General features: G+C 44.2%; 1 protein-coding gene and 1 long non-coding RNA gene across 3 annotated transcripts in view; one reads left to right on the top strand and one right to left on the bottom strand.

Annotated features, from left to right (window-relative positions):
* LOC309531109 overlaps nt 1-12,314 on the bottom strand; it is a 157,119-nt gene that overhangs the window by 62,622 nt on the left and 82,183 nt on the right. The window lies entirely within an intron of this gene.
* Nucleotides 636-12,314, top strand: part of WDHD1 (WD repeat and HMG-box DNA binding protein 1) — a 41,164-nt gene continuing 29,485 nt past the window's right edge. Inside the window, exons 1-8 of one of the 2 annotated variants that reach the window (XM_082216859.1) lie at nt 636-766; nt 2,335-2,444; nt 2,962-3,047; nt 5,477-5,588; nt 9,221-9,372; nt 10,246-10,357; nt 10,950-11,000; nt 11,831-11,926. In XM_082216859.1, coding sequence (XP_082072985.1) covers nt 2,971-3,047; nt 5,477-5,588; nt 9,221-9,372; nt 10,246-10,357; nt 10,950-11,000; nt 11,831-11,926 — 600 coding nt within the window. In that variant the 5' untranslated portion in view covers nt 636-766; nt 2,335-2,444; nt 2,962-2,970. Of the gene's footprint in view, nt 767-2,195; nt 2,445-2,961; nt 3,048-5,476; nt 5,589-9,220; nt 9,373-10,245; nt 10,358-10,949; nt 11,001-11,830; nt 11,927-12,314 lie in introns of those variants that run through there. The other variant, XM_082216860.1, reaches the window with a different exon arrangement.

The raw sequence follows: 12,314 nt of genomic DNA, 5'->3' as shown, positions 1-12,314 counted from the left end.
TTGCAACCATGTAGACGACGACCCCCAGTTTTTAAACTTAAAAAATTGGGGGGGGGGAATATAGTAAGTCATACACGGGAATAGGGAGGCACTTTTTTTTTGGGGGGGGGCGCCGTCCTAAAACTTACTCCCCTAGGAAGAAAAGAAGGAAGGAAGGAACCCCCCTCCTCCCCAATGGGGAAGGGGGTTATTTGACAAAAATACCAATGGGGAAGGGGTTATTTGAGGAAGGAAAGACGAGAAGAAATGAGAAATAAACGCGGGGGGGGGGTTTAAAAAAATAAATAGAAGAGAGAGAGGGAGGTGGGAGCTCCGAAATAAAGAGATTAATGGGGAGAGAGGAAACCGTGAGGCAGAAAGTGCTGAAAAAGAGGAAAGTGTCTATATATCCTATAAAGCTCCACACAGAGATGTCCTTTTAACACCACAGGGTGGAGAGAAGGGAAGAGGAGCAGCCGAGAGGCCCGGCCAGCTGCTGCCCGCCCTCCTCGTCCGTCTCCCGGCCGCGCAGAGGCGCTTCTCCCCCGCCGCCTCCTCCTTCTCCTCCCTCGCTCGGTGCCAGGCGGCCCGGTCACCTCAGGCGCCTCCTCCTGGTCTCGGAGGATCCGGCCGGGCCGGGAAGGAGGAGGAGCGGGAGGCGGAGAGGAGAGGGAGGCCGCGACTCTGACGCCCCACGCCGGCTCCGCCTCAGGCCCAGAGCGCGGGAAGAAGAAGGGGAAGAAAGGCCAGGAGGAGGAGGAGAGGCCGCCGGGGCCTCCGTGTGGCGGTGAGGAGGGGGGGGGGGCTGTGGGGGGCCGGGCTGTGTTTGGGGGGGGCGCCTGCCTCGGCCCTGTTTCTCTCCTCAGCCCCCCCCCCAAAAGAGAAGCCGAGGAAGAAAAAGGGGAGGAAGAAGCGCCCCTTCGCAAAAAGGGGGGGGATTTGTTACCTCAGGCTGCCCCCAGAGGCGGCGCCACGAGGGGGTCGGGGGGGTGAGGGGCAAGCGACCCCCCCACACACAAACAAGGACCTACTACTACTACTATTATTATTATTATTATTATTATTATTATTATTATTATTTTATTTTGTGGTGAGGGGCAAGCGACCCCCTGAACAAGGACCTATTATTATTATTATCTGTGGAGAGGGGCAAGCGACCCCCCCACCAACCAAGGACCTGATTTTTTATTTTTATTTGTGGAGAGGGGCAAGCAACCCCCTGAACAAGGGCTTATTATTATTATTATTATTATTATTTGTGGAGAGAGGGGCAAGCGACACCCCCCCCAAACAAGGACCTGATATAATTATTATTATTATTATTATTATTATTATTATTATTATTATTATTAGTGGAGAGAGGGGCAAGCGACACCCCCCAAACAAGGACCTGATATAATTTATATTATTATTATTATTATTATTATTATTATTATTATTATTATTATTATTTTGCAGAGAGGGGCAAGCGACCCCCCCAAACAAGCACCTGTTATTGTTATTTATTTGGTGAGGGGCAAGCGACCCCCCCCAAACAATGACTTGCTATTATTATTATTAATTTGGTGTGGGGCAAGCGACCCCCCCATACAAGGACCTGCTATTATTATGGTGAGGTGCAAGCAACCACCCCAAAAAAACAAGGACCTGCTATTATTATTTTGTTGTTACCCCACCTTTTCCCCAGACAGGGACTCAAGGCGGCTTACAGATAAAGTGAAGAGCAGCTACCCCCACTTCCCCCTCCATTTCTGAACTCCTGCCATTGACATATGTGCTGCTGTTTTTCTTTCTTGCCTGCCTAGAAGTGGGCTGCCACCCCGCCTCTATTTCTTGATGTCTCCCCGCTGCTCCTTTTCCCTTTTTTTGTGCTCCAGCAAATAAGGGGGGTGGGGGGGGAGAGAAGAGAAGAGATGACTGCTGTCTCTCTGACTTCTTTCCTCTCTCTCCATTCTTCACCTCTCCAAGTAGCAAACTTTGTGGGGAAATAAGGTGTGCAAGGCCATATCCCCACCCCCCTTTTCAAACAAAACATTATGAGGCAACATTGGGTGCAAGCTGTTTCGGATTAACTGGGATCCCGGGAATTTGGTGCCCTCAGAGAGAGTAAGCAGGAGCCTGGCAGCTCCTTGAGTGAAGAGTCACCTGTATGGCTAATACCTTTACAAAAGGTGTGCTTCTAAGCAGTGTAATCCAAAGTATTTGCACTACCCATGTCATTGCTTCTTGTCTTCTTTGTGAAAGAAACCCTCCTAATGTTGTGATGATGGTGATGATGATGATGATGATTTATCGCCTTGCATGTATGTCCCACTGTGGTTTTTGCATTTACAGGACTATACGCTTTCACTGCAGGTCACTGAATCTGGAATTGCACTGCTTTTACCTCTACCTCAAATCACTGGCACCGAATAGGAAACTGCCCATTTGGAGATTTCGTCGAGGGGCTGCTGACGGAAGAAAACGTAAGCATAACAAGACAAAGAAAGGAAAGGAGTCTAATAATAGCCAAGCCTTCATAACATACGGAATAAGTTATTGACTTTTTCCTATCCTAAAGAATTGTGTCTGTGGCAAAATGATGAAAAAGGACTAATACAGTTGTCCATAGTATAGTAACTGAGATTCTTTATAATGACATTGCAGTCTGTAGGCATTACTGTATATGTTACCGAGATGAGCGCCGCAACCCTAGAGTCATCCGCGACTGGGCCTAATGGTCAGGGGTCCCTTTACCTTTACCTACTACTATTGCCTCTCCACTTCCCCATTCACACACCCCCAGCCTAAAATTAGGTAGTAAGCTTCTACAGGTAATCTTTTGGCTGTGTTACACTGTAAAATTTCATGCAGGTTAATGACGCTATATAAAAAATAAAAATAGTTTGAACGTAATTGTAGATTTGGTGATTTTTGAACTCAAAAACCTGTTAATCACTTGTAATTGTTTTGCTTGAAGCCCTATTTAACTTTGTAACCTAGATAAAGAATATGCCTTTGTCACAAAAGCCAATGAGATACGGCCACACAGAAGGTCACACAGATGTTTGCTTTGATGACATTGGGAGGTAAGTGACTGAGGGCCCAGTTGCATGTGATTAATGTACACACACACAATGTATGTATATGTTGGGGGTGGGTAACCTGTGGCCCTCCGGATGACTCACAACATCACTAGCCATATATATAAAAATTGTCTAGTAGCAGCTTAGAGACCAACTAAGTTTGTTCTTGGTATGAGCTTTCGTGTGCAGTCCCATGGACTGCAAGAAGATCAAACCTATCCATTCTTAAGGAAATCAGCCCTGAGTGCTCACTGGAAGGACAGATCCTGAAGCTGAGGCGCCAGTACTTTGGCCACCTCATCAGAAGAGAAGACTCCCTGGAAAAGACCCTGATGCTGGGAAAGATGGAGGGCACAAGGAGAAGGGGACGACAGAGGACGAGACGGTGGGACAGTGTTCTCGAAGCTACCAGCATGAGTTTGACCAAACTGTGGGAGGCAGTGGAAGACCGGACTGCCTGGTGTGCTCTGGTCCATGGGGTCATGAAGAGTTGGACACAACTAAACAACAAGAAGGTGCTACTAGACTTTTTTTTTATTTTTATATATATTTCTACTGCATCAGACCAACATGGCTACCTACCTGAATCTAGAACATCACTAGCCATTGGCAATGCTGGCTAAGGCTGGTGGGGTTTGGAGTCCTGCAACATCTGAAGGATCGTGGGTCCCCCATTCCTGGCATAGATGGTGGGAAGCGATTGTTATTGCTTCCCACAGTGTTTGTTTCATGTGAAGAACAAATAAATAACTTCATAATTCTTAAGACCCAAAGATTTTTGTTTATGCTATGGGTCAAAGTGATGCTGTGCCTTTATTGCCTACCCCATCTGAATGACTGCTGCCGAATTACAAGGGAACTCCAGCATTGTGTGGAACTGAATACTCCATTGACAACTAGGAGTAGTACAGTCATGCACAGATGGATTTGCATGATCTCAGTGCAAACAGATTCTACATTCATCTTTTCTGCCAGGTGGCACAGTAGTGAAGAGCAACAGAGGAATGAGGACAAACTGTCAGATGCACTTAGCCAGGGTGCTGTCCTTTTTTAGAGTGATGTACAGTGGTACCTCGCAAGACGAATGCCTCGCAAGACAAAAAACTCGCTAGACGAAAGGTTTTTCCGTTTTCGATTTGCCTCGCAAGACGAATTTCACCTATGGGCTTGCTTCGCAAGACGAAAACGTCTCGCGACTTTGTTTCCTTTGTCTAAAAACAAAGACATGTTTTGTTTATAAAGTTAATTTATTTTCCCTTCAATTTTTGAACTGCTCTTTACAGTATGTGTGACTTTAAAGAGCAGTTAATAAACTGTTGTTGTACCAAATTTGGCTTTGTTTGGACTTTTTTTGACCATAGGAACGCATTAATTGATTTTCAATGCATTCCTATGGGATTTCATGATTCGCAAGACGAAAAATTCGCTAGACGACAAAACTTGCAGAACGAATTAATTTCGTCTTGCGGGGCACCACTGTAGTTTGAACTCTGCAAAAATGGATTTCATTGGTGCCAAATTTATAAGAACTGCCCTCCTGGATCCGGCTCATGGCTCGTTTAGTTCATCATCCTGTTCTCCGAGTGACTGACCAGATGACTGTAGGAAATCCGTAAGCCGGACCCGAGCACAACAGCAGTTTCCCCTTTGTAGTTTCCAGCAGCTGTTATTTAGAAGCATACTGCCTCAGACTATGGAGGCAGCACATACCCACTGTGGCAAGTAACCACTGATAGTTAAATTCATTAGGGAGGAAGCCATTTGCCTACTATGCACCATTCGTTTAAACCACATGACTTCAGCTAAAGAATCCCGGGACTGCAGTTTGTTGTGAGGGTTTCCCAGGATTCTTTGGGGGAAGTCATGTGGTCTTGCTGCCCAAGGTTGGGTTTTTTGCATGTATTCAAGAGAGTGCCTCTTTCCTTATGCCTTGTTTTATCACCATAATCTATAAGGTTGAGATGTGAAGTAGTCACCTGAAATTTAGTAGGACACCTCATCTTTTTACAGCGTCACCAAAGCTAGCACCTTCTTCTTGTGATCAATTTACAGTCGTACTTTGGATCCCGAACGCCTTGCGAGTTGAATGTTTTGGCTCCCAAACGCTGCAAACCTGGAAGTGAGTGCTCTGGTTTGCGAGCACTCTTTGGAACCCAAATGTCCTGACGCGACTTCCGCAGCTTCTGATTGGCTGCAGGAGCTTCCTGCAGCCAATCGGAAGCCGCGCCTTAGATTCCGAATGTTGTGGAAGTCGAACGGACTTCCAGAACGGATTCCATTCAACTTCCGAGGTACCACTGTATATTGTTTCTGAGGAATGAAAGCGTTTGCAGAGAAACTTCCACCACTGTTTTACGTTAGTGAAAACTGTGAAGAATTTTGATACAGTTTCGTACATGTTTGTGTAAGATTGATCTTGTTTCTTTGAATAGCTGTATTGTAACATGCGGCAGTGATGGAGATGTCAGGATTTGGGAAAGCCTGGATGACAATGACCCCAAGTCAATTAACGTGGGAGAAAAGGCCTACTCGTTTGCTCTCAAGGTACTGAAGTTATGAACTATACAGCGGGAACTTAGAGATATTCTGGTTCTTCCAGTATGTGTGCAGGGCTCCTTTGTAAAAGTAGTGTCATCAGATAGGCCTTGTGCATTAGGCAATACCTACAATGAGGTCATTTTCACAGCTGTGCTTTATACTGATAGGAAGTCAGCAACATTTGAGCAATCTGTTGCTTCTGCTATGCAGTCTATTATGTCAGGATTGAATATAGTCACTGACTTGATTACCTGTGACATGAGAATTATGACAAGGCACAAAAGCTTTTGTAAATTGGAACAGCTGGTTCTCTTCATTCACCTAGGCTGTCTGTGCTGCAAATTGTTTGTGTGAACTCGTTAGACAAGTAAAAACTTCTGGTGTAGCAACTTTCTTTTCAGTGTTGTGCAGGGTGTTCAAAACTGCTAACTTGATTGAAAGAGGTGTCACTTATCATTTGTATCGTCTTCTGCATGGGTAGGAAAACAAAGGCCCAGAGGCCAAATCCGGCCCAATCACCTTCTCAATCTGGCCCACGGATTTTTACATGAGTAGAATGTATGCTTTTATTTAAAATGCATCTCTGGGTTATTTGTGGGGCATAGGAATTAGTTCATTCCCCCCCCCCCCAAAAAAAATATAGTCCGACCCCACACAAGGTCTGAGGGACAGGACTGGCCCCCTGCTGAAAAGGTTTGCTGATCCCTCGTCTTCTATTTTAACATTAGCAGACAGTAGATGTACCGTATTTTTCGCCCTATAGGATGCACCGTCCCATAAGACGCACCTAGTTTTTTGGGGGGGAAATAAAGGGAAAAAATTATTCCCCCCCCAGGCACGGGGCTGGGGCAGCCCGAGCTTCCCCCGACCCCAGCCCCCAAACAGGCAGCTCTCTGCAAGCCGTGGGAGCCCAGCGGTGGTTCCCACTGCTTGAGGAGAGATCCGCGAAGCCTGGACGCGCTGAGGTCAGCGTGCGCAGGCTTCGGGATGCTGGCAACTCTCCCCAAGCAGCGGGAACGTTCACGCTGCTTGGGGAGAGATCCGCGAAGCCTGGACGCGCTGAGATCAGCGCGTGCAGGCTTCGGGATGCCGGCAACTCTCCCCAAGCAGCGGGAACGTTCCCGCTGCTTGGGGAGAGATCTGCGAAGCCTGGACGCGCTGAGATCAGCGGGCGCAGGCTTCGGGATGCCGGCAACTCTCCCCAAGCAGCGGGAACGTTCCCACTGCTTGGGGAGAGATCCGCGAAGCCTGGAGAGCGAGAGGGGTCGGTGCACACCTACCGCTCTCGCTCTCCAGGCTTCAGCGAAAGCCTGCATTCGCCCCAGAAGACGCACCCACATTTCCCCTTCATTTTTGGAGGGGGAAAAGTGCGTCTTATAGGGCGAAAAATACGGTATTTAGAGTTGGGCGGAATGTTTCTTGAAACAAAATAATTATTTTATGTTTCTTGTTTTGATGGAAAAATAGAAAAAGATGAGTAAAACATTAGCAATACAAATCCATATGTTTGGCATCAGCAACTCCTTTCTGAAACAATAGTTGCACTACATTTTATTTTGCTAATTTAAGTTGGGCTCTTGTTTCAGAGTTTAACAAGACTTTCTTCATTGCAGTATTATCATTTTGTTAAATTTGATACTCAGACTGCAGTTTTTAATAACAGTATTTTATTTGTGAAACCTTGCCCAAGTCTGCCCTCTTGTGAATACAGCAAGTTAAAGCAACTCAATTGATACTTCTAATTGAGATTATTATTATAAGCCTCAAACAAGACTGCTATTATAAGAAAATCACCCCCTAAATTTCTCAAATCTTTATCTTTTATTAAAGGTTGCTTTTGCTGTGCTTGTGAATTTACCTGGCTACTTATAACACCGTCAGCATTAAAGTTATTGTGCTGTTATGTGTTTGCTGTGACAGTTTTACCATTTCCCTCTTACCATTTTGGCCCTGGGACTCATGTTTGCTGCCCCCAACTTCATGTCGTTACTGAATTTGTGCTTCAGTGGCTAATCTGCTACAGCATCCAATTATAGTACGTAACTAGACCAGGCATAGGCAAACTTGGCCCTCCAGATGTTTTGGGACTACAGTTCATCCCTGACCACTGGTCCTGTTAGCTAGGGATAATGGGAGTTGCAGTCCCAAAACATCTGGAGGGCCAAGTTTGGGGATGCCTGTGTTGAATGGTTTCTTTAAATGTAAAGGTTCATCATTGTTCCACTCTATGTGTATGTCTTTAAGGGGCCAGAGCAAGGGCCAGAGCAAGATAACGAGACCCAGCTTTACAGCTGTGAAACGTAGCAGGTGCTGCTGAGTTGTATTTGATTAAGGCGTGTCAGCATTTGGGTAGAGTATATAAGGAGCAGCACCTAGCTCTCCCATTTCCCTGGGGGATGGGTTGGTGGTTGGGTCATGTTGGTTTGTTGATGTATTTAGTGTAAATGGAGTTTTGTTTTTCTTATTAAAACCTTTAAGTACTTTTTGAGTCCTTTCTTTTTAATGCATGATCTCCCCAGCAAGCTCTCTGCAGCGTTACTATACTGCAAAAAGCCAACAGCCTGTACTAGACTGTTGCTTGCTATTCTTACGTGGAAAGTATTTTGAAGAGGTAATTTTACAATGGTTGTTAATTTTACAATTGTGCATATATATATGGATTTCCCTAGAAATAGATTTAACTGTAATTTGTAATCCATGCAAGGACATTCCCAAGCCCATATTTGCCAAGGGAACATAAATGGGGGAGGAGGAATGGCCTCTCACCAGTCTCCACCCTGGCCAGTCTTTGAGCCCAGCTGCGTAATAAGTATATTCTCCCTGAAGTGTATTGACAACTTTATTAGTACTGAAAAGGGGATACCATCAATTTGTCCCTTGGCACTGGGACATTCCCAGGGGAATTGAAGGAGGCAGTGGTGCGCCCGCTCTTAAAAAAAATCATTAGATCCTTTAGATCTATCCAATTACCTCCCGTTTTCAAATCTTCCGTTCCTGGGTAAGGTGATTGAGAGAGCGGTTGCTGAACAGCTTGGTGGGTTTCTGGATGAAACATCGGCTCTGGATCCATTCCAATCCAGCTTCCGCTTTGGTCATGGGACCGGGACGGCTCTGGTCACCCTAACAGATGATCTCCGTAGGCAGCTGGATCGAGGCGGGTCAGGGCTGCTGATTCTTTTAGACCTGTCAGCAGCCTTCGACATGGTCGATCACGAACTCCTGGACCACCGCCTCGCTGACGTGGAGATCCAGGGCACAGTCCTTCAATGGCTGCACTCGTTTCTCTCTGGTTGGGGACAGAGGGTGGCGCTTGGGGGGGGGGACTGTCATCGCGCCACTCCTTGATGTGTGGAGTGCCGCAGGGTGTGATACTCTCCCCGATGCTTTTCAACATCTTTATGTGCCCCCTCGCCCAGCTTGTCTGGAGTTTTGGGTTGGTCTGCCATCAGTATGCTGATGACACCCAACTCTATCTGTTGATGGATGGCCATCCTGACTCGGCCCCAGACACACTGATCAGATGTTTGGAAGCTGTGGCTGGATGGTTACGTGGGAGCCAGTTGAAGTGGATTGAACTGCTCCTGGAGTCAGTAGATGTTTATTTAAATCACCTGACCCTCCCATTGCTTTATTTGTAGAATGGAAGATTGATTACGGCAGTCTCTAACAATACTGTCCAGATCCATACATTCCCAGAGGGTGCTCCAGATGGTATCCTGACGCGCTTCACAATGAATGCAAACCATGTAGTTTTCAGTGCTGATGGGAGCAAAGTAGCTGCTGGATCCAGGTAATTTGACTCTGAAGTAGAAGGAAAAGACACACAAACGGCTTTCCCTATGAATTTTGAATACCAGCAACCTTGGATAGAAGACATTGTTTTAATATTCTGTTCATGTATGATAGGAAAAAAGTTTGCATGCTCTGCTGATTGTATTTAATGTTGGGATTGTTGCAAGAACATTGTATATTCTCTCTACATATAATTGGCATTCCCTTGAGAAAAACACATCAGCTTTGCTCATAGGAAGCTGTCTACATTCTTGCACTGATCTGGTGGAGAAGTGAGTCTGGCTGTACCTAATTTAATGCAGGCTGCAAAAGAGTATGCACGATATAAGTTATCACTTTACTGAGTTTCTGAAGGTTAGCTTAAAGCACTCCAGCCGACTTTTACTGCCATTTTTCTACCTCTTGCTCTTGTTATAAGCATTTGCAGGTGATATTTGTGGAGGTGGTTCTCAAGAGTCCTTAATTGTCATTTTAAATTAGATCAATTTGTTGTAATTGCCTTGAGGGGCTCATGGCAGGAAGACAATTTGTCAGAGTTAGTAGTTCATCATAATCAACAGTTTTAATATGCATTATGAAAATGGTTTTTATGTCTATAATGTTTGATAACACAAATGAATCTCTGAATTGCAGAGATTCAACAGAGGTTAACTTTTTCTCTGGTAGAATAACTGTGTGTGATTGTGTTTAGTGTGCCCACACTTGCGTAGAAACCATGCAGTGCCTTTTAAAAAGTACATCTGCACTGTAATTGTAATTGAATCATTTCTAAATGGAAGAAATACAGCTTCATTTATTCCAATAAAAGTTAGATTTTCAATTTTTCATTATATAGCACAGCTCCTAATAGTGGTATTATGCTTATCCCTAGTGACTTCCTGGTGAAGATTGTGGAAGTAACTGACAGCAGCCAGCAAAAGACCTTTCGAGGACATGACGCACCTGTTTTAAGTGTGTCATTCGATCCAAAGAACACTTTTCTGGTAACAACTTTTCCAGTGGACTTTCTCTTCTCTTGTCTCTTAAAAGTGGAGCACACATTTTAATTAAGGTGGTTTTTGTAAAACCTCCTTAATGAAATAAATTAATAATTTAAAAATTCAAAACTAAAATTACTTTGTGACATATATAGAGCACAGAATAACCTGCAAAGCTATATAACTATGACTTTCAGCATTCTTTGGGGAGAGAGACGACAGTCAGTTGTTAATAAAAAGTTTATAGTGTTCATTATCACTTTTTAGAAATGAGATTTTGTCATGGCTTTGTAAATACTCAACAATTTCTTTTTAAGAGTGCCTTCAAACAAAATATTTCTCTCATATATATGATGTGGCACTGGCGACGTGACTTCATGAAACTGTAACTATGCTAAAAAGTAGAAAAGATAATATGAAAATCAAATTCAGACTTGATTTTTTCAACTATTTATTCCAACACTTGATAGGAAAACATCAAGGACACCTTAAATGCTAATACATTTGAAGACCAGTATGTCCATGAACATTTGATTGCAGTAGTACTTTGCTGGTTAGTCAGAGGCTAATGACTCTCTAAAAATGTTTCCTTGCACAGGCATCGGCAAGCTGTGACGGGTCGGTCAGAGTGTGGAAAATTTCAGAGCAGGTAAAATGCCACTTCTTGGAGTTAAGCCAGGAATTTTACCACAAGAGATGCTTAAGTAGGTTTTTAAAATTTTATTTCTCTCATGTCTGCATTGGAAAATACCAACTCCCATTTTCTGTATTCAGATATTAACGTTTTTGTGCTCTTAGAAAAACTGCCCCCTACTGTGTTTAGTGCAAAGAGGGCCCATGCCTTCTGGAAGAGAGTGTTTCTTTACAGGAAAAATGGTCACAGGCTACTCAGGCAACCAGGAACATATACTGTGAAGGCAGCAGGTTCATAGAGTACATATTTACCAAATCATTCAAATTTATGGCTTGTCCTACATACCATTTTCCGCACCAGCCCTGTTCAGACATTTTAAAGAAGCATTCCAGTTAAGGGATGGAAGTGTCTCCATTTCACTTCTCGAAGTTCCTAATGATCTCAAAGTTTGAGTAGCACTATGTAGAGATACTTAACTGGCATAGTTGAAGACCTTTTTTTTGATTCTCCCAGGCTGTGGATCCACAGTGGCTATCTGTCCTTCCTTGGGTGGGGACTTATATTGCACCCCTCTTCATCTAAAACTCATCACATTTAAATAAAAAATAAAATAAATGTCCAGTAGCACCTTAGAGACCAGCTAAGTATCTGAAGAAGTGTGCATGCACACGAAAGCTTATACCCAAAACAAACTTAGTTGGTCTCTAAGGTGCTACTGGACATTTATTTTATTTTATTTATTTATTTCGACTGCGTCAGACCAACACAGCTATCTACCTGAATCTCATATTTAGAAAGAGTTCATCTCAAGATGGATAACCATTATTAACTTATTTTGCTTCCAGAGTTGTGAGACAAACTTGCCATTGCTGCAGAAGTGTAATGATGTGGTGAATGCAAAAACAATATGTAGACACGCGTGGCAACCCAAAACAGGAAAGGTAACAAGTTGTCTTTATGTGTTTTAATCCGTGTGTGTGTGTGTGCAAATTTGGAAAAGCAATGGGTAGGGAAATGTGTTAGAATCTCTTCTTTTCAAATTGTTGTTCCCCTGGAAATCAACCTGCCCTGATGCCACTGTGCAGTGGAGATGTAGCAGCTGAGTGTTTAGAAATCCAACATGTGGAACAATGTCAGAGCCCTGCTCAGGATTAAGGATGGAGAGTGTTGGTGAAGGTGCTGCTGTCGTAATCATAAATGCCGTGTCTTCTAAGTAATGCAGATGCAGAGAGTGGGCAACATATGAAATGGCACAAGAACCTCTTCCCTTACGGTAGATGATCACGATTAATTACATTTACAGTGGTGCCCCGCAAGACGAATGCCTCG

Source organism: Podarcis vaucheri, assembly GCF_965113315.1.
Source record: "Podarcis vaucheri genome assembly, chromosome: 1".
In the NCBI taxonomy this organism is placed as follows: domain Eukaryota; kingdom Metazoa; phylum Chordata; class Lepidosauria; order Squamata; family Lacertidae; genus Podarcis; species Podarcis vaucheri.
This window is presented reverse-complemented; position numbering and strand designations above follow the sequence as displayed.